Raw genomic sequence first — 21,071 nt, 5'->3', positions numbered from 1 at the left:
CTTTCACTCAGCACAGTGTCTTGGGGCTACATCTGAATTATTGTGTGTGTGTGTGTGTGTGTGTGTGTATGTGTGTCCACTGTTTGTTGCTTTTAATTTTGCAGTAGTATTCATGTGGCTGTGGCATAGCCTAGTTATCCATTCACCTGTTGACAAAAATTTGGGTTGTTTCTGGTTTGTGGCTTTTAAGAATAGAACTCCTATGAACATCTGTGAACAAATATTTTTTTGTGAATATATATTTTCATGGGGGGAGGCCGGACAGGGAAATTGCCAAGAATAGGGTAGGCAATTTGTTGAACTTCGTTAGAAACTATTAGACAGTTGTCCAAAGTAGTGGTACCATTTTACCAGCGGCGTGCACGTGATTCCGTTTCTCCATAGCCTCACCAACATTTTGTTTATAATATCCTTCAGTTGTAGTCATTCTGATGAATGAGATATGGTCACTTGGGGTTTTCTTTTCTTTTTTCCTTTTCAAGAACATTTTGAAAAATTTTCAAGCATGCCAGTCAGTGCTGGCTCAGATACTGAAAAGGTCCTGTGGGAGCGAAGCTGGTGTTAAAAGTTTTATGGACAGGAGGTTTCCACTCATCATCCTTGTTCCTAACACAGTCTTTCCAGCCCTGAGGGTTGTCTGGGCTGCCGCAAGGCAAGCTCAAGGCCAAAACCCTGAGGGGGAACTAGGGAAAGAGAGGGAGGCAGGCTAGAGAGTCAGAGGGGAGAAGAGGAGGGGCCCCTGCATGGGGAGCTCAAAATCACACTGTGACAGCCACAAGACAAGTCTCAGGTGCCCCCGACAGACACTGATAATGTAACAAGTTAGTAGCCAACAGGCACAGACCAGTTCATAAGGCCATTCAGGGAGTCCCTGCAGGCTGTCATCTCAGCTGCTGTGAGCACTCAAGGCAGATACGATAACATTTCCAAGGTAGAATTTTGTCACCTTCTAGTTGGCATAGGCAAATGGAAATCCTCTAAAACTGGTTGCTAGACATGGGACAGTTATGTGGCAAGCATTGGAACCCTCCCTTTTTGGGTGCTGCCTCCCAGCTTTCCTGGATCCACCAACCCTGTCTGTAACAAAGTTGGGGAACTACCTCTCAAATGTTTCAGCCAATCCACACCATATGTCTTGAATACCCAAGTTCTATCCTTTTCCTACAGTCACCATCATGCTAATTAGCAAGCCACCAGTTTCCCCAGGAAGGAAAACATTTCAAACATTCCAGGTGCTCTTTGACCCTGCCTCAAGTATTAGGGAGATGAAGAGGTGACCGCAACTTCAGTAGCAGCCTTGGGGTGGGGGCTTCCTGACTAGAACTTGAGCTGCTGCGCCCTGGGTGTGCAATCTTGGCACTCGATCAGACAAGTGGCTGCCCAGTGACCAGATTAGGGCTTCACCTGAGTCACAGACTGAGGCCAGTCTCCCTGGAGGTGCTGGTGACTTTTAAGGTAAATTCCAGATGTCACAGCTGTCAAAAAGCTCTGGAGCCAGGGACTTAGACCTAAGGAGAAGTTTCTCAGTCTCGGTTCAGAGGGCAGAGAGCGCTAGTTCTAGTCTTCTTTCATATTTATTGCAGGGTGTGAGGTGAGTCTGAAGTCTCCCACCTATAAAATAGGGGTGATCCCTGTTTGTTTGTTTTTGTTTTGAGGTGATAATGAAGATATTTAGTTGGGTCCTTTGCACATGAAAGTCTTAATTATACAGAAAATGTTTTCAATCAGTCTGGTCTCTCTAATATGGTGAAGACTAATATAGTCTCTCTAATATGTCTTTGGAAGAACTGGTATTTTTAGAGAAGAACCCCCAAAGAGCAATAATGTTGAAAACAAGGCAGAAGCTTACTAGCGATGGCACTTCCTGGTCAGTGGAGGGAGAGAACACTTTTAAATGGGCAATCTTTGCCTAGAAAATCAACTAGGCAGGGAAACAAGGGAAAGCAATCCTAGAGGCTGGAGCCATAGATGGTAAATTCTCCCAAAGGAGAATCCACCTGGACCTTTCCTGTAAAGAGTCCTGTAAAGAGTGGGGGAAAGGGAAGAAATCCCAAGCCTCCTTGTACTATAAACCAGCAAACTATCCAAGGGTCCCAGGAGGAAGGGGGTATTGTGGTTCTAGTAGTTTCCTCTGGCAAGAAACCAAGCATGACTGCTACCCAGGTCTGTGTGTTTCTTTCGTGCCAGGGTCCTGCTGCTTTGCCCTTAACCACCCCACCCACTGACATGGGGCAGGCCATCTAAGGAGCTGCAGGATTGTGGGGAACAGGGCTGCTGACAGCCCTGCCTCTCCCTGCTCCCTGGAGGCAGCTCCCTTGCTTCTCCCAGCTCTATGAATGCCAGGGAAGCAGAGTCTTACAGTGGATATAGATGCAGCTGCCAAGCAAAGAATAGTCCTGAACGCTCAGTAATCAATTGATTCAAATCAGGGAGAACAGGCAAGGGTGCTCAGTGCTGTAGCAACAGGAAAGTTAGCATGTGGAAGCTTGGAACTGGGCTGTGGGCCCTAAGATGGATTCTGCAGCTCTGGTTTTCAGCCAGTGAGTTTGGAGGGCTCCAAACATGGAGGAAGCAATAAAGGGTAGAGACAGTCTGCTGTCCCTAGCAGTGCACAGGGTGAGTCCCAGGAAGCCTTCTGCGCTGCTGTTCCTAACAAATTGAAAGTGTACTGAGGCTGAAACACAATAGAAGTTGATTTCTCACTCACATAAAGCTTCGAATGGATGTTCCTGCTGGCAGAGGGCCTGCCTCCAAGCCATGCGTCAGGTGTGTATACCCTCCTGTCTTGTGGCTCTGCTGTCTTCATCAGATGGCTTCCAATAGGTCCTTATGCATTAAGCTAAAGCAAAGAGAGAGAAAGGAATCGGAGCATCACATATGGAAGGAAGGAAGGGCCAGACCCAAAGTGGTGCGTGTCTACTCACACTCTGTTGGCAGCATTCAGGAACATGATCACACTAACTGTAAGGGAGACTGGGAACTGTAGTCCAGGAAGAAGGGGCAATGCATTTGCTAGATGGCCAGTCAGTCAGCCACAGATGAAATAATCCTGGGGAGGATGGAAATAGCTCCTGCCTGGGTCCAGAAGCCTAGTGTGTTAATCAGCTTCCCATTGCCATTACAAATACTCGAGATAAGTATTATCTTGAGATAAGGGTTATTCAGCTCTCAGGTTTGGAGGTTTCAGTCCATGGGCTGTTGGTCCTGTTGCACTGGGGACTGTGGTAAGGGAGCACATTAGGGCACAGAGAGCATAGAGGAGGAAAACCATTCCTCATGGCCAGGAAGTGAGAAAGAGAAGACCAGGGGCTGCAATACCATTATCCCCTTCAAGGGCATACCCCCCAGGGACTGATGACCTCCTGCCAAGGCTTCATCTCCACAGGGGCCTTTTGGGGACACTTGTCCAAACCAGAGCACACAGGAAGTGAGAAATGAGCTCAGAAAAGAAGGGGAGCACCTGACTCAGAATGTGCATTTCAGAGCCCAGTCTTCACTAGTAGCAATGATAATAGAAGAGGAGGGAACTTAGGCAGGGCTGGGCCAGAAAAAGAAATCAAGGCAGGCCTGTCTGAGCCACAGGAGAAGGCCAAGAAATTGTAGGTTCTGATCTGAGACAGGAGACACTACCCACTTTCTCTTCTTTCTTACCCCACACCTACCTTTCCTACATTAAACGATGTTCATGTTCTAGAAAACTCTGCCCCTCCCTCTCATGAAAACAACCATTTCCTGGGGATTCACAGCTCAGATCCTGGGGGCAGAAGGGAGAAGAAAGCAACAGTCCAACAAATCAACTCACACCAAGGTGGTACCAATCTGCTGGGGTTGCTGAGAAAATGAGATGAGAAAATGAATGTAAAATACCTAGCAGGGTGCCTGGCACATGATAAATCAGTGCTCAGTAAATGGTTTATTATTATCATCTTGTGAGTGTTTGGAGAGAAGCAGTGGGGAAGGGGGAATGAGGAAGCTAGCAAAGCCCTGAAAACTAAATTACTTCTTCTTTTCTCCCCAACCTAATGGTCTCACTATTGAATTGAGGCCTCCTGCTCATTGGGGCCTGTAAAGACATCAAAGTTGTTTGGGCTGAGTTGGCAGTCCTTTAGGACACAGGGTTAATTGCTAAGGGGCAACTCTGAACACCCTTGGAAGAGCTGGCACCCTTCTAATGTTTTCACACACCCTTGTCTCGCCTCCAACCCTCACCAGCCCTGGGCTCCAGTTGCCCAACCAGGCACCCTGTTCTGGACACACCTGCTATCTTATGCCTTTCTTCCATTTATATCCTTCTGGAAAATTCTCCTCCATTCCACCATCTCCTCCTCAGAAATCCTACAGATGTGACAAGGTCTAGTTCACATGTCACCTGCAGCAATAAAAGCCTGATGGTTGGAATTCAGAGGGATAATACCAGAGGAGGGGCAAACGAGAAAGAGGAGGAATGGACAAGAATCCTGTTTGGACTACTACAGGGAAACAGGTGGCTTTATTCCAACTTGACTACCAAGTGTGTGTGTGTGTGTGTGTGTGTGTGTGTGTGTGTGTGTGTGTAAACACGTGCATTCCAGAGGAAGTCTTCCCCTAAAGAAAATAGTAAATAACACCTATAATCTTCATTGCCAAGTAGCCAGATGTTAGGCAGCCAATCTGTTTCCTTTCCCCACTTCAACTTTGTATTGTTTATGCTGTATTAACTCTCACCATGATACTTGCTTTAAGATAAATATAGTGATTTCTTAAGGACTTCAAAAGATTCACCAGCCCTAAGATTCTGCCCAGCATGTTGTTCTGCTCTTGAGAGAGCTTGCCTCCAGGCAGAGGAGTGCTTTTGACTAAACTGAATTCCAGAAAGAAGTCTTCCTGTTTAAAAGATGAGCATTCCCTACCCCCTTCTTCCTGCATTGTCTGCGTACTTCTTGGGTCAGGGTTGTCATTATTATTTTTATTAGGCAGTATGCAGCTGATGAAGTGAAGTAGTGTTTATTTATTGTTTTTTTGGTCCCTGAGTTGGAATACAGGATCACTAGAAAAGAAACTCCCTCTGTGACTCATCCCAGGAACATCTTGCATTCCAGCCAGCACAAATATGATTGAAAGAACTTTCTGGAGGGCCCCAGTTAAATTTTAGCAAAGGAGCATATCAGCCAAGCTGACCATCTCTTGAACATTTTGCTTTTGGAAAGATAGTCATCTCTGGCCTCCTTATATGCCTTATTCTTTATGAAATCTTGAGGCACACCCCCCATGAGCCAATTCTTCTGTAGCGTAGGCATTGTTAAAAATAACAGTGTCTTCTTCATGGGGTCATAGAAGGTTACACTGACTGGGGAATCACCTGGTCATGGTAGCCTAAATGAATGACATTTAAATATTCACATAATATGCACTGGAACTTTCCAAGGCATGGTTAGTGTAGCAGATGCTATTGGTGCCCCACCATATCCCCTCAGACTCACCTCTGTACACCAAAGGTTACTTACTGCATGTACCTGTGACTGTCCCTTAAGGTTTGTTTTTTGGTTTTTGTCTCAGGAGCACACTAGGCCTGCATGCTGTGCTATCTGGAAGTGCCAAGGAATGAACGTATCCTCCAGAAGCAACCCCTGACCAGTGATGGATGGAAGTTGGTGACTAAACACCCTGACTTCCTGGCCTCTCAGTTGACATAGCCCTGAGGAATGTGTTCTACACAGTCTCCCAGAATTCCCCAGTGGAACTGAGCTCCAGTTGCCTGCAGTGGTAACTTGCTTGATAAATTAGCTTCTTTCCTTTCCTGTCTTACTGCTTTACTCCCCTTCTGGTGTTTTCTGGGACCTTCTCCCAAATAAACTATTTTCAGTTAATTCTTTGCCTTAGGATCATCCCATGGGAGAACCCAAGCTAAGATAACTATAGCCAGTTGGGTTCACCAAAAATCACCAGCTTCCTCTCTTCACCTTCCTCACCAAGATCATCATCACTGACAGTGGTCACTGAGTTTCCATGTGACTGTAACCCTGCAGTAGCATGTTGTCCTTTGAGAGCCTGTAGCTTCTGCATGGAAACCTGATAAGGTAGAAAGCAGAGTTTCAGGAGGTGGCTCATTCAGTAAAATGAGATAAAGACAACTCTAGATACTGTGGAAATCTCTGCACCTGGGAAGCACCTACTCAGGAAATTTCTTTTGGGTGAGCACTAAGTGTTTGCTGATTGAGTCCATAAAGGAATAAATAACTGCTTTACATTCACATCCTTTCTTTGCTCTTAGTGCATGTACCTTTTAATGAAGCCAGCAAACTTGGTCCTCGTTGTAGACTCTTGAATCTGTGGAGAAAAGTCAAGAAAGTAAGAAACTTCTTTCCCATGATTGGCATCTGAAATTCCTCACTTAGACTTCTACTTCTTTGTCCATAGCTCTATTGCTGACTAGATGCTGTTTACTATACCAATCATGGAAACATAATACTTGAGCCTTATCATTTGTATACCTCACTGAGAATGAGTTTATCATCTTTTTTTCTGCAAATTCCAATTTTTTTCTCGGGGGGGGGACCCAATTCTGATTGCCCAAGGAAGACTGGAGGTTAGTGTTAGCCAAAAATGAAAATCAAACACCAAAATAATATGAGCTTGAATATTTTTTTCTAGGACTGACAGCACAGCCAAGTACCAAGTAAATATGCCTGGTGATTTTAAAAGCATGTGCATTCTGCCAGAATTTGGACCAGCTTCCTTATTTACTAGGAATACTTGTACTTGTGAACAATGTGCTGTTTTTCAACATGTCCTCAATGTGCTGAGAAACTCCCTTCTCACCTCTCCCTCCACCACATGGCACAGCAACCAAGCTGTTACGGCTTGACAGCGCCCCTTGTGGCCAATTGGAGATCTCATTCCGTGTTTTCCTCACAGCTTCCTTCAGTTTCTCTATAAACTTTTAAATTTTTTCTCCTTCCATATCTACCTAGTTAGCTCAGAAAATCTTTTTGCTTTCTCTCTCCCTTTTATCCTTACCCTCTTCCTTGTCTGCCCCATGTTTTTTTTTTTTATGAGAAAATGATCCTAATCACGACTGAAAGGAAGAAAGGAGAGATACTTAGGCCCTGTGCAAAGGAGAAAAAAAAAACCTGAAGGATATGAAGTGAAATTATGAACAGCCAAAGGGCAGTAACTTCAGAACCCTTAAAAATGCTCATGAGTCCATATGCAAGATACATAAGGCTCTGGCTCCCCCCTTTTTCCCCCAACCTGAATGAGGAGTAGATTTTTGTATTTATTTAATCATTTTCCTGCCATCTTTAGTTCCTGGTGTTACAATAGTATTATCTTCTGTTTTTACCACAAATGTTCAGTATCTTAGCTATGTTGGGGGTGAAGTGGGTTTGGGGTGCCAGCCTGGAAACTTCCCATCAGGTGTAACACTGATTCTATGACAATTGCCTTCCCAGTTCCTACCAGCTGATTTTCAAGTGAACCCTTAAACATACAGGGTTATGAATGTGTGAACCCATTCAGATGCCAAGGGAGTATTTGATGCTACTCAACATGCAAAGAGGAAACATGGCCAGGGGTCTAATGAGGAAGAAGATGAAGCCAATGTGACAATAAGGATGATGACAGTGAGAATGATGAAGATGAATCCAGTGCTAATGATGTGATGACAATGATGATGATAACAGTGACAGTGAAACCAACAGTGATGGCAAGGATAATGATGTTGGTCTTGATTTACACAGCACTTTCCATGTGCCAGGCGCTGTGCCAAGCACTTTACGTAGATTATGTCCCTTAATCATTATGAACGCTCTGTATGATGGGGAGTTTTAAAAATCCTCATCTTACACAGAAAGAAATTGAGGCTTAGAACTAACTTACCCAAGGTCACACAGCTAGCAAAGTTTGGCAGGCTGATGTTTGAACCTAGGCCTCTCTGAGTTCAAAGCTTTCCATTCTGCCCAGCCTCACAGGGGGCTCAGTACCCAGGGTAAGCTGGCACTGTCCCCATGCTAACAATTGGTGAGGGGCTCACTGACATTAGGAGAAGGGGACAGTCTGAACTCCAGACCTTAGTACTTCAGAATTCTGCACCTCTTCCTTCCAGTGACCCCTCAGAGGGTCTATTTCTGTCACACTGGTCTCTGGAAAATGTCTTGCTAATGACACAGGATTATAAACAGTCTTTTTCCCAGAACAAAAATTTAACCTTTGTATCTCAATCTAATTAGAAGTATTTTCTCTTTCAGAGGCAGGTTTTTCCCCTTTATTCTAAATTAAAGAGGTTTCTTTGTTGCCAGAAAAAATCACCCCAAACCATAGTTCTTCAAGAGGATAGATCCTAGCCTGAGACCTTAAACATGACCTATTGCTCCTGCATGGTATGGCTCCTATGGCCCCAGTCCCTGATGGTGTCTGGGGTCTGGTGTCTGGTGGAAAGCTGCAGGGCCTCAGCCGAATGCAAAAACAGCCACTTGCTGACTTGCACATTCCACTCTCCATTTTGTATATACTGCTTCTTATCCTTTTATTTCCTCATTCAATGATCCTGTGTTGCTGTTTAAAGGCTGTGTTGAGGAGTCTGATATATGTAGAAAGATAATAGGTGATTTAACTATGGGACAAGCTGGTGTTGGTGACCAGAATTCAAAGGTGACCACTGCCTGGCATCTCAGAGGCCCCCAAGAATGCCCATACCTCAGAGCACACAAATGAATGGACTTGTGTCAGAGAGGTTTCAGCCACACACACTCACCAGCCAACCCTCAGGCCCTCTGTCACTGAATTCCTGATCCAAGTTGCTTCCTGGAAGCCAGCTTATGGTCATAACCTTACCCCCAACTTCCCCTCTAATTCAGTCAACCATCCCAGCTACATAAGTGATGGTGATCCTCACCAAAAACAGCTCTTCCTGAGAGTCTCATGTAATTCTGCGGTGGCCTCTCACCTTCCATTGAGGTTCACCAAGAATACTTCTTTCCTTGTAGTGTCAGGGGCAGGCCTCTCTGGAAAGCAAACATTTATCATTCTCTACCTTAGAGGGGTCCTTGCACTGACATCATCTCCTACATCTGTCTATGAGCCTTGAACCCCAATCAAAGTAGACAACAATAGAAAATGGGTTTGGTTAATGCCCTGAGAAATGAGCCAAGAAAAAGGCTACATGCCTGTAATCCCAACTGCTTGGGAGGCTGAGGCAGGAGGATTGCAAGTTCAGTCAGTCTCAGCAAAGGCAAGGTGCTAAGCAACTCAGTGGGACCCTGTCTCTAAATAAAATACAAAATAGGGCTAGGAGTGTGACTCAGTGGTTGAGTGCCCCTGAGTTCAATCCCTGGTACCAAAAAACAAACAAACAACAACAACAAAAAAAAAAACTACATGCCTTCCGAGAAAGTAGTACCAGGTTGGAGGAATAGGAAATGTATGCCAGCGCATAGTAGGTTCCCAGATCATTCTTGAAAGGATGAATAAATGAATTTTCATGAATCTAGTCCAGCCCTACACTAAGGCCTGCATGGTCCCAAGGGTCACCATGGATAATTTAGGCAGGCTACAGGTATTCAGGAGTAGGAAATGAGATAATAAACACAGAGACATCTGAATCATCTACAGAGAAAGAAAGGCAGCAGAGTGCCCTCGCCACCAACTATTCCAGATTTCTCTTGAGGCCTGGGTTCTAACCCAGCAAAGACTTGGAAAATTAGGCCTTTGAGCTATTTATTTTCTCCCTCCAATTCTGCTTGACAGCTCACACCTGCTCACCCTTTGGTGCCCACAGCAGTTCCTCTTCCGGCAGCTCTGGGAAGGTTAGGTTTGACTCCTTCCCAGCAAGCACCACTCACTTCTGGGAGGTCTGAGAAGGGGGCAGTGCCAATATTACAGAAGAGGAGCCTGAGTCCCTGGGGTGTAAAATGACTTTCCTACAGTTATGAAAAGCTCATGTGTGCATTGAACCTTTGACTTCTATTTCAATGACTTGTCTATTAGGCATCTCTGACTCAAGGGGGTATTTCTTCTTAATCAAGCTCCTTGCTCACCAAACTCTTCTTGACATTTTGATGGTTGACTGAAAGTATCCCCCATATTTTGGTGTCAGGTGCTGGTTACAATAGAGATGTTCTAATCCAGTCTGGCTGACTCTGGCCAGTGCGTTAGACTCAAGCGCCCCTCAACAACCTTGGGAATTTGAAACTAAGGCAATGGGTTGGGTAATGTGCCTTTGAGGAAGAAGCGCAGGTCTGGAAGTCAGTGTATTCTATGCTGTGTGAACTTCAGCAAGTCACTTGACTTTTGAGCCTCAGCTTCCTGCTCTGCAAAGCAGGAGGGCCTGGCCAATTGAACTGGCCAATGACTCAAAGACTTGTTCACTTTGAGGGAGACCTTGGAAGTCTCACTGGGCCCTGAGAGCTTTGTCCCTCCTGCTTAGTGGTAATGTTTTCATTCTTACCCTTGACCAGAAAAATCTTTAACACCCCACAACACATACATACATTCATATACACACATGTATGTTATTATGACTTTTTATATTTACTTATTGCACCATAAAAACTGAGAATAAAAAGGCTGAGATGATAAAATGGGAATAAATGACTTTTATGGCATCTCAGAGCATGACCTTATTTCTTTTTCCTGGAAAGACTTTTTTTTTGGTACCAGGGATTGAACTCAGGGACACTCCACCACCAAGCCACATCCCCACCCCTATTTTGTATTTTATTTAGAGACAGGGTCTCACTGAGTTGCTTAGCGCCTTGCCATTGCTGAGGCTGGTTTTAAACTCATGATCCTCCTGCTTCAGCCTCCGGAGCTGCTGGGATTACAGGCATGAGCCATCATGCCTGGCTCCTACGAAGATCTTGAAGTTCTTGTGTTGATGGCCAGTCAGTGATTCTGGGCCCCACCCCTTTCATTTTTCATCAGAATCAGACCAGACCTAATATTTGCACTGTGTTCTAACAGGACTTCCCCATAGCCATTGCCCATCCTCAAATAGATTTGTCTCAGTTGAAATCTATGTGGCCACCACTGTTTTAATAAATCAAGTAGCATGCTGGGTGACTTATATCCAAAGCTCATTTGGGTATTCATGTTCCTTTTGGAGAGCTGTGTAGATCTCTGGATGTAGAAGGCAATCAACCATAAGGCAAGTGACTATGTTGTATATTCTCCATATTTTAACCAATTTGGGAATACATTCATGTGTAATTATGTTCACAGCTTTGGTAAAAAGGCCCTGTGCTGATGTTTAAAGCTCAGAAAATTTAATCACTGGGGCACGTAATTGACAATTATTACACCCTATGGGGAGAGAAAATCATTTTTACCCAGTTGGAATTACTTCTTAGATATTTAGTGCATCCTAGGTCCTGAATGGTGAAACCATATGTGCATTGTATTAAGGACAAAAATTATGCTTTTCTCATTTGGCTCATAGTGAGTGACGGGTGGTTTTTATACAGAATTAGGTCAGTCATTGAGGGTGTGGTTTAAGAACTGGACCAAAGTAGAAAATAGACTCAACACAGAGTGTGGGTGGAAGGGGGCAGGATTCTGGCAGAGGTGTCTAGGAAATCAGCCTTTTAATAGGAGGGACAGCTCACCTCTTCCTGATGATAGGGGCATATGGAAGACACTTTGAGGGCTGGAGGGAAGTTGTGGGAGTTTGCAGGTTGATAGTTTCAATCTTTTTTGTGAAGTAAAAAGGAAAGTCAGCTATTGAGAAGAAATTTGGCTCACAAACTGTCTTGTGCTCTGACCTTTAGATTAAGGGTTCCCAGGGCTTGGGATGTGGCTCAGTGGTACATGTCCCTGGATTAGATCCCCAGTACCACACAAAAAAGTAGATTAAGGGTTTCCAGCTTCACTGTATATTAGAACCTCCTGGAAATTTTTTGAAAACTCCAGTGCCCAAGCCACATCCCAGAACAATTAAATTGGTCTTGGGAGTGGGACCCACACATTGGTATTTTTTTAAAGCTCCAGGGCAATTTCAATATCCGGCAAGCTTTGAGAACCAGTAGAAGACCAGTGCTTCTCAGACCTTAATGTGCACGCAAATCACCCAGGAATTTTGTTGAGATGAAGATTCTGATTCAGTGGATCTGGGTTGTAGTCTGAGATTCTGGATTTCTAACAATCTCCTGGGTGATACTGCTGCTTCTGCTCCAAGGACCCACCCTTTGAATAAGAAAGGCATAGATAATCTTTCATTGTTTGTTCCAGAATAATTGATAGCTGCTGATATGCTCCATGAAAACAAAAGCTGTCAATATTTTAGAGATGGAAAAGTCATATCTTGAGAAAACAGAATCTCAGAATATGTAATCCTGTGCCACACAGTGAAGCTCCAGTCAAAAAATGATGGACTGGGGCTGGGGATGTGGCTCAAGCGGTAGCGTGCTTGCCTGGCATGCGTGCGGCCCGGGTTTGATCCTCAGCACCACGGGTTTGATCCTCAGCACCACATACCAACAAAAGATGTTGTGTCCGCCGATAACTGAAAAATAAATGTTGAAAAATTCTTTCTCTCTCTGTCTTTAAAAAAATGATGGACCACATATTCAATGGAGATCTCATAAGATTATATCACCATCATGACCATCTTAGTTTGATAAGCACACTGAATGGCGTTCACAAAATGACGAAATCAGCCATCACTTTGGTTCTCAGAATTTGCCCCGTTGTTGAGCAACATGTGGCAAGCATTTAAAGCATGATCATTTTAGTGGAAGAAGCTTGTCTTATAGAAAAATCCAGATGAGGTTAATCTCAGTGGAAGAGGAGAGCAAGTTACATCTACATCCTGAAGCTAAGTGTGCCTTCTGAGTGACCTCCCTCCAGTAATCACAGGGGCCTCAAAAGGCCATTGAGGAAAAATGGCCCCTGGCTTGAGTTGCTGTGAGACAAACCCCTCTTGATACCTGCCACACTGAGGTAGTCACTCCTAAGGCATTTGCTTAAAGGTGTTTGGCACTTTGGACCCAGGGCCTTATAGTCATCTTTATAGTCATTTCTATGTTGAAAATGGTTCCAGTTCACAAAATATGATCTGGGCATTTAGGAGGGGCTCCCAGCATGCTGAGGGCATTAGGAGTAACGTAGGGATGTGTGTGTGTGTGTGTGTGTGTGTGTGTGTGTGTGTGTTCAATGCCTGCAACCAGGAAATAGAGCTTTAGGATGTGGAGAGTAGTCTAAATTACATGAGTAGTCAAGTGTTTTTGCTTTATAAAGTAATCCATAAATAAGACCATATTATGAAAACACCAATGTATACAGAAGCCCATAGGCCAAGTTAGGTCCTTGCGTAAATCTCTGGAAGAAAAAGCCTGAGAGGCAGGCATGGCTTTGTGGGCACCCTTTGAGGTGCAGCTGTGGGACACTGACTGACTGCTAGCGAGTTAGGCCTGAGGTCAGCTTCTTCATGAATGTCACTCCTTAGAAGGAAAGCAGTTGCTTTCATTTTTGTTTTCTGAGTGCAGCAGAGAAACACAGGATGAATTCATTCATTCCCCAGGCCCCTTGGGCTCTTCACTGGCCACAAAGTGCTTTCACATCAACTGTCTCATCCAGGAGTCCCTCGCTGGCTGGTGAGGATGGTGGCCGCCTCAGTGTGCTCCCATGGCACCTGTGGGCCTGACTCTCTGCTCTTCCCACACCAGGTCCAAGCCAGTCTCCTCTCTTGGAGTAAATAGGCAATCCCAGTATAGGGAGGCAGGTTGGACTAGGGAAGGTTAAATCTGGATTTTGTGGGAATCCAGTGAGGTGGGGCAAGATCTCAGAGGAAGTGCGAGATGAGCAGGAGTTGACTGTTCCAGGCTGAAGGTAGAGGCTAGTGAGGACTCCAGGCTGAGGGGCCAACCCTAGGAAGATCCAGCCTCAGTAATAATTAGATCTTTGCAGTAATTAGGCTAAGGAGTTTCAGGTAACAGTTCTGTGGCCCCTCAAGTCTCCAGGCTCAGCTACTTATCCCTGATATTCCTCCCCACCTCATCTGCCCTAGGCTCTAGGCTTTTCCCCAAAGGCTTCATTTGGGGGGAGGGGAGGGCGCATGAGTTTTACTGGGTGAGGTCCTAGCAACTGGCTGAGGGCCAAGAGAATGATGGTCTCCAGTGACCTTCAGATCCAGATTGCCCACTTTGCACTGGTTTAAATGAGGTCACCCATCCATTCTGCCTGTGCCCATTATTATCACTTAGCATGTGTGCATTGCCATCATTTACTGAGTCCTCCCCCACACACCCAGTGATAATGGGCACAGGCAGAATGGATGGGTGACCTCATTTAAACCCATTTGAAAATGATGTTTTGCAAAACCCAAACAAAACGTTCCTTGTCACTTCTAAGAAATTCACACCCACTAATGCTTGAGCATTAGTCAGTGGTTCCTGCAATGCTCCTTGATTTGAAGAGGTCTCCAGCCCACCCTCTGCCCACACTAATCAGTAGCTTGGCTGAGCAGGGAGGATGGGCTTCTGCCTTTCTCTCCAGTCATTAACTGGCTTCTGGGCTCCTCCTTAGGGACAGAAACTTGCCCTTTGAACCCTCAATTCAAGAGCTGGCTTTTATTCTCAGAGCAGAGCCGAGCATTCAGCACCAGCTCTTGCAGCAGCTATGTCCATGCCATCTACTGTGGGTGCACCCAGACCCTCTGGAAGGACGTGTGATGGAAGCAGAGCTCATATTCTTTGCCTGGGTATCTCTGGGGATAGCGTACCAAGTGGGGACAGAGTGGAAGAACATTAGCTTGTCTCAGTGAGCCAGTGGCTCTCCAGAGAAGAGGCTAGAGGTGTTCGTGGGTCACCTTTGGCTGAGGGCTGTTATGTCAGAGGAAGGGAAAGGGAGGTTTTGGCCAGGGGCTTTCTTTCCCTTTGCCCCTGAGATACTGCATACTGCTTCCCACCACCTGCACCCTAGTCTGGCCTGCAATCCATCAGGCGTCAGCCATTTCCCCAGAGATGTGGTGTTTCCAGCAGGAGATTAGAAGGCCTCCCCATTACTCATGTGACTTCTATCTCTGGAAGGCAGGCTGGGGACAGCTGGCTGGGTAACTGGAAGTAGGCTGAGAAGGTGCCCCCCTTCTCAGCACTCCAGTAACACAACCATAGCCACTGTAGGCTGCACACTCCTCAGAAGACAGGGATGCCAGTGATGAGGGGGATAGTGGAGGCCACTGGTAGAGAAAATAAACAGTTCTGTGAATTTACTGGAAAGGACCTGGCCTCTACTTTGAAGTAATCTTATGCTCAAGTGTTCTTTATTGCAGGCCCCCATAGGTGCATGCCCCCCTTGTTGAAGAGGAGGCTGTGGGAATGACATTGAGAGATACAGCCTTCAGAGCTCCCTTAAGAGAAAGGGAATCTGGGATTGGCCCTGAACTCTAATCCCAGCCTCAAGCTCATTATTGAACTCCCCTATGGAATCAATTTCCTCATCAACAAAATGGGCATAATTCTAGGGCCCTTCTGGCAGGGTCATTCTGAGGGTTGAATGAGGTAATGCATGAGAAGTTCTCAGCAGAGGGCCTGGCACATAGCAAAACCTCAATGAATTTCAGCTCTTACTATCCATGAGAGGACATGGAGCGGAGGCCTATGGGAGGCACCCCACCCTGGCAAGATCCCCTCCTCATACTCTGAGCAGGAGGGTCTGGGGAGAGTTAGCAGACCAAGAAGGGAGGGGAGGGAGGTTTCCCAGGAAACCATGGGACCTGGCACCTGAGCTGAGTGTGTGTTTGAAGCAGGTAGAGGGGGCATCCAGAAGTTTGCCCTCTCTCTTGGAAGGGTGTTGAGAGCAGCAGACAGGTAGCAAGGGAGGTTGCCACTTCTGGAAGGGCAGATAGATGCAATCATTGTGAGAAATGATCCTAACCCCACAGGAAGCCCAAAGATGGTTAGAGAATTTGCCTTGACTCCTGCAGGGTTGGCTCTTACCATCAGAGTTCATCTCAGGTGGTGGCCATAGGTGACTTCCTTGACATTTCTGTCCTTGTCCTCATTAGTCCCACCCCAGCTTCCTTTCAGCTTTTCCTCCCTACTCCCTGAGGGTTCTGGCCACTGTGAGGGACAGGTCAGACCTTTTTGGAAGAAACCTTGGGTTCTCAGTGCCTTTACAGGACTATGTGCAGGTGCAATAAATATTTTTCCCACTAGTGTTGCTGCCAATCCTAGCATATCTTTGATGCTGTCTCATGCTAGCAAATCTCTGATCAAAGACGTGCCTTCACCACACTATACTCTTCATGAAAGCGTGGACCTTGTCTCTCTTGCTCATGACTTCAACTCTAGCCCTCAGCAAGGTGTGGGTCAGCAGTGGCCATTTAGCAAATGAATTGGTTGGATGAGTGAATGCATGCATGCGTGCATGTGGGGGATGACTGGTGAATTGGAGGCATGACGTTTTCTGGGCTGAATCATGGACTCATCTCATGTAGAACCAGGCCCTTCAGCTGGGGCATGCCGCAGTCTGGCTGGGCACAATTCAGGAGCCACTTGTAAAGCAGAAACGAACTTTATTTTTAGAACACACACGCTGCACCACAGAGCTCTTCAGGAATTCCCTCAGAGCCCAACTGCCACCACCAGCTTCCCACAAGCCTCTCAACCCCCCACTCCTCCTGCTCTTGAGGCCGATTGGTTGGGTTGCATGGGCGGAGCCAAAAGAGTCCCCCAATGAACAGCTCCGTGGTCTGAAAGGGCGGGAAACAGCCCAATGAGCATCACCCCATGCTAAGAGCCACAACCAAGTAATATGATGCATGGCATTTTGGGTTGAAAGGTGATGCCAGCTAGCCATTGAGATGATATGATTATGTTAAGATCTGCATTCATATGGATATTGGACTCCTGCTGTCCACCTGGGCCTGCTATGGGACTCCTGGAGAGTTCCCATTGGTTGGGGAAGTGTGGTCGGAGGGAATTCCAGAGGAGGGACTTCCTGTGGGGGTCCGGGAGAACACCGCGTGGGTCGGGGCAGTCTTCCCAGGAGTACAGGGCATTTGCGGCAGTTTCAAAAATAAAGTTTGTTCCTGCTTGAGTGGCTCCTGATTTTGTGCCCAGCCAGACTGCGGCAACCCCAGAGGAGCCAATCAGCTGGCAGCTGGAAGTTTGCTGGGGCCATGGTGAGCCAATCAGCTGGAAGTTTGCTGGGGCCGCTGTGAGCCAATCAGCTGGAAGTTTGCTGGGGCCCCTTCAGCCGTGGCTCTCAAAAGGGGCAAGCCCCCTCAGCCTCTATGGGGGCAGGCTGCCTCCCAACTCTGCCCTGTGGGGATTACTGGCCAGCATGCCTGGTCACCTTATGGTGTCCAAAGGGCACATTGCCCATAGGGAAATGGCTCTGGAGCCCTCCCTCCAAGGCACTGCAGTGTGCCCTGCCAAGGGTGGGGCCCACCAGTCTATCTGCACAAAGTTGTCAACACAGCATCCCTCCCTGGCCCTCCTCTCCCCCGGCCTCAGAGAAACTCCTTGTTGTGTGCATTTGATGTGTTTTGATTGCCTGGCAATATTATGGATTTGTTCATTTGTTATAGTTGCCTTCCTGAAGTGAGATATCGTTTGTTTATTTGTAATCCTAAGGTGTGCTAGGTCACCTCTCTTTCTTGTTTGTGAGGTTGTGTTGGCTATTTGGGGGTGAGGAGAGGAGGACAAGATGACCAAGGACTAAAGTGTACGCAGCTGAGATAGGTGAGGTCAAGGATCTGTGTTGCCCCAGGCATTCCCAGTGAAACTGAGGATTATTGAATTATTATTGAGCCCAACCAGACTCCAGGGCTGCACAGATCCCTGAGTTAGACATGGTGCCTGCCTTCTCCATGGCAACGAGGCTAAATATGGACGCGTTTCCATGGAGAGCCATATTACAGCTGCAGCCCTGCTTTGCTTCTTGGGCCTCTCAGGAGGTGGCCAAGGTCTTTGGGAGGTGCCTTGGACATTGAGAAAACATTTTTCACCTTTGGAGATTTTTGTTGCCAACAAGTTCTCCATTTCCCCACCCCTAGACTCATCCACATCCCCTTCTCTTGGCAGTTAGATGTTAGGAGAGGCCATAGGTCAGACAGATGAGGCAGTTGGGAAAGTGACACTGGGCTTGATGACCATTCATGCAAGCCATCTTCACCTTGCTCCGGGGAGTAGATGTTCTTGTTGTTGGAGCGCAGCTGTGAGAACACTGTAACAAATCTTGTGTCTTCTACTCCTCAGACCTCTTCAGGAAGAATTATTGCTACAAAGGCTTTTTAAAATGCTTTCTGAGAATTTCCACAATATTCAAATAATTCCATCATTATTTTTAGGTTTTTAAATGCTTCCTTCCATATGCATAGAATATTCAAATGTGACAAGGTTTTATTTTTCCTTAAGGGAAAGTAAGTCTTTGCTGCTTGTTTGAGTTTGAACAAGTCAAATCTCTGAATATCTTAACTGTCTGACATAGCAATGTGGAATGAAACTTTGTTTTTGGTGAAGGCTAAACGTATAAGCTGAGTATTAGGCTTAAGACTACCCTGTTTAACATCATGTGGCTATTTAGTGATTACATCATATCTGTTTATAGTTTAATTGTCTGTTGAATTTGGGTCCTTCTAGCCCAGCTGATCATATGGGTGGGTTCACGTATATTAGGAAGCTGGGCTGTTCTCCCCATTTAACTAAAATATGGAAAGATGTGGAGAGAACTCTTAAGGCAAGTGTAAATGGTCTCACGGAAGATTCATATATGTGTTCTGTGTGTTGCAGGCCAAGTGGCATCAGAGCCCAGTGATGGACGACCTGCAGTCCCAGAACCTCTCCATGGACATGACCGACTCCCCTCCCACCTTGGCCAATAACAGATTGGAGAATGGTATGGCCCAGCTGATCACCACTGAGGCCTGGAACATCAATTCTACTGACCTGGTCAAGAAGGCCCTTGTGACTGTGCCTGCCCCATCCATTCTGAACCCACCTGCTGAGTCCCAGAGTGGCATGGCTCTGAAGGTGGCGGCCACTGTGTTGCAGCCCCTGTGCCTTGGGGAAAGCCCAGTGGTGATGCCCATTCACATGCAGGTGGAGGGAAGCTCTGCACCGGAGCTCAACCCCAATGGCAATGCCACCTATGTCATGACCACACAGGGCCCTGTGCAGCTGCCTGTGGTGCTGGAGCAGCACGTCTTCCAGCACCTCAACTCCCCTCTGGTCCTGCCACAGGAGGCCCCATGTTCCTCCAATGCCATCCACAATAACCTCTTCCAGGGGGCTGAGGACCCCGAGGCCCAGCCCCAACTCCTGGACCTGAGGATCCCCAGCCAGCCACAGGAGCCCACATTGCCATTCGAAGCTGTGCTTCAGAATTTGTTCCCCTCCCAGGGTTCTCTCGGGCCTCCACCCTGTCAGCCTCCTCCAGGCTATGCTCCAGTGCCCCCTCAGCCCTTTAACTCCCCCTTGTCTCCCTTGGTCCCACCAGCCACCCTCTTGGTTCCCTACCCTGTGATTGTCCCCTTGCCTGTGCCAGTCCCCATTCCCATTCCCATCCCAGTGCCTCAGAGTTCTGAATCCAAGTTCAGCCCCAGTTTCCCCAAGCCACCATCTTCTTTCAGCCTGCACTCCTTTAAAGGCACTCAGACCTCTCTGGAAAAGGATGAACTGAAGCCCTTAGACATCCTCCAGCCGAAGGAGTACTTCCAGCTTAGCCGCCACACGGTCATCAAGATGGGGAGTGAGAACGAGGCCCTGGATCTCTCCATGAAGTCAGTGCCCTGGCTCAAGCCTGGCGAAGTCAGTCCCCCACTCTTCCAGGAGGATGCGGCCCTAGACCTATCGCTGGCAGCCCACCGGAAGTCTGAGCCTGCCCCTGAGACACCGTATGACAGCAGTGGGTCTGTAGACAGTCCAGGCCATACTGTGATGGAGAAACTTCCCAGTAGCATGGAAATGCCCTTTGCCCCTGCCACATCTCACGAGGCCTCAGCCATGATGGATAGCCACATTGGCAGCAGCAATTCTGCTGAGATGGTCAGCCAGCCTAGCCACCCTAGTGGTGAGGTCAAGGCTGAAAATAACATTGAGATTGTAAGTGAGTCCCAGGCAGCCAAGGTCATCGTCTCAGTTGAAGACGCTGTACCTACCATCTTCTGTGGCAAGATCAAAGGCCTCTCAGGGGTGTCCACCAAAAACTTCTCCTTCAAAAGAGAAGACTCTGTGCTTCAGGGCTATGACATCAACAGCCCAGGAGAAGAGTCCCTGGGAAACGCGGAGCCCCTTAGGAAACCCGTCAAAAACCGGAGCATAAAGTTAAAGAAAGTGAACTCCCAGGAAATACACATGCTCCCAATCAAAAAACAACGGCTGGCCACCTTTTTTCCAAGAAAGTAAATAATGGCTTTTTAAAATTTTTATGATTATAACATGGGGAAAGGTGCATTGGTTTTTTAAAAAGGCATTTAAAACAAATTATCTTTGTTAATTATTTTGGGGAGTAGGTGGGACGTGGAAAGGTAAATTGGCTCTAGAGGCCCTGTAAGCTAGTATCATTTTCTTTTTTAATTTTTGACTTTTCACAAATGAGTAAATAAGAGCAACCTATTTTTCAAGCAGATTGCACATTTTTTGCAGCTTTAATGGAATATTGGGTGAATCAGAGGGGTAAAAAAAAAAGCTATTTTCATTGCCACAAAGTGCTTTGATGATGTAATACCTAATAAAGGGTAGGATGAATATTTCACAATAAATGTTTGTTTGCACTAATTGGTTGCAGTATTCTGTCATTTATAAAATTTACATTCCTTAGCTGGCAAGATTAGGCCAAAACTCTTGCTTGTAAAGAGCTGTAAGTTATCTGTGTTTAGAGACCTAAGCTCTTCAGGCATATTGGGAAATATTACCCTGTGCCCCCATAAAAGAAGGACTAGGAATTTGTATGGCCTTGAGTGAGTCATTTCCCCCTCTAGGCCTTGGTGGGGTTTTTTTCCCTGTAAAAATGTGGCAAAAAAAGGGAGCAGGGAGGTGAGTTTCCAGTACTCCAGGCTCCTTCCAATTCACATAGTTCTACACCTGGACTTTCTACATACTAAAACAAATGTCTCTAAAAGAAATTGACTTGTTTCCCTCCCCCACCCCTGGAAA

General features: G+C 46.5%; 1 protein-coding gene across 5 annotated transcripts in view; it reads left to right on the top strand.

Moving 5' to 3' along the window:
• The window catches only part of RAI2 (retinoic acid induced 2), a 62,452-nt gene extending 41,759 nt beyond the window's left edge, over window positions 1–20,693 (top strand). For 3 of the 5 annotated variants that reach the window (XM_081276643.1, XM_081276642.1, XM_081276646.1), the window contains one exon: window positions 18,708–20,693. In XM_081276643.1, the coding sequence (XP_081132769.1) occupies window positions 18,732–20,321 (1,590 nt within the window). In that variant the 5' untranslated portion in view covers window positions 18,708–18,731 and the 3' untranslated portion in view covers window positions 20,322–20,693. Of the gene's footprint in view, window positions 1–5,535; window positions 5,743–18,707 lie in introns of all 5 variants that reach the window. The other 2 variants (XM_081276644.1, XM_081276645.1) reach the window with 1 other exon arrangement.
• The last annotated feature ends 378 nt before the right edge of the window (window positions 20,694–21,071 follow it).

Source organism: Spermophilus citellus, assembly GCF_964194105.1.
Source record: "Spermophilus citellus genome assembly, chromosome: X".
NCBI classification, from domain to species: Eukaryota; Metazoa; Chordata; class Mammalia; order Rodentia; family Sciuridae; genus Spermophilus; species Spermophilus citellus.
Note: the sequence above shows the minus strand (reverse complement) of the source record. Positions and strands in the feature narration are given on the sequence as shown.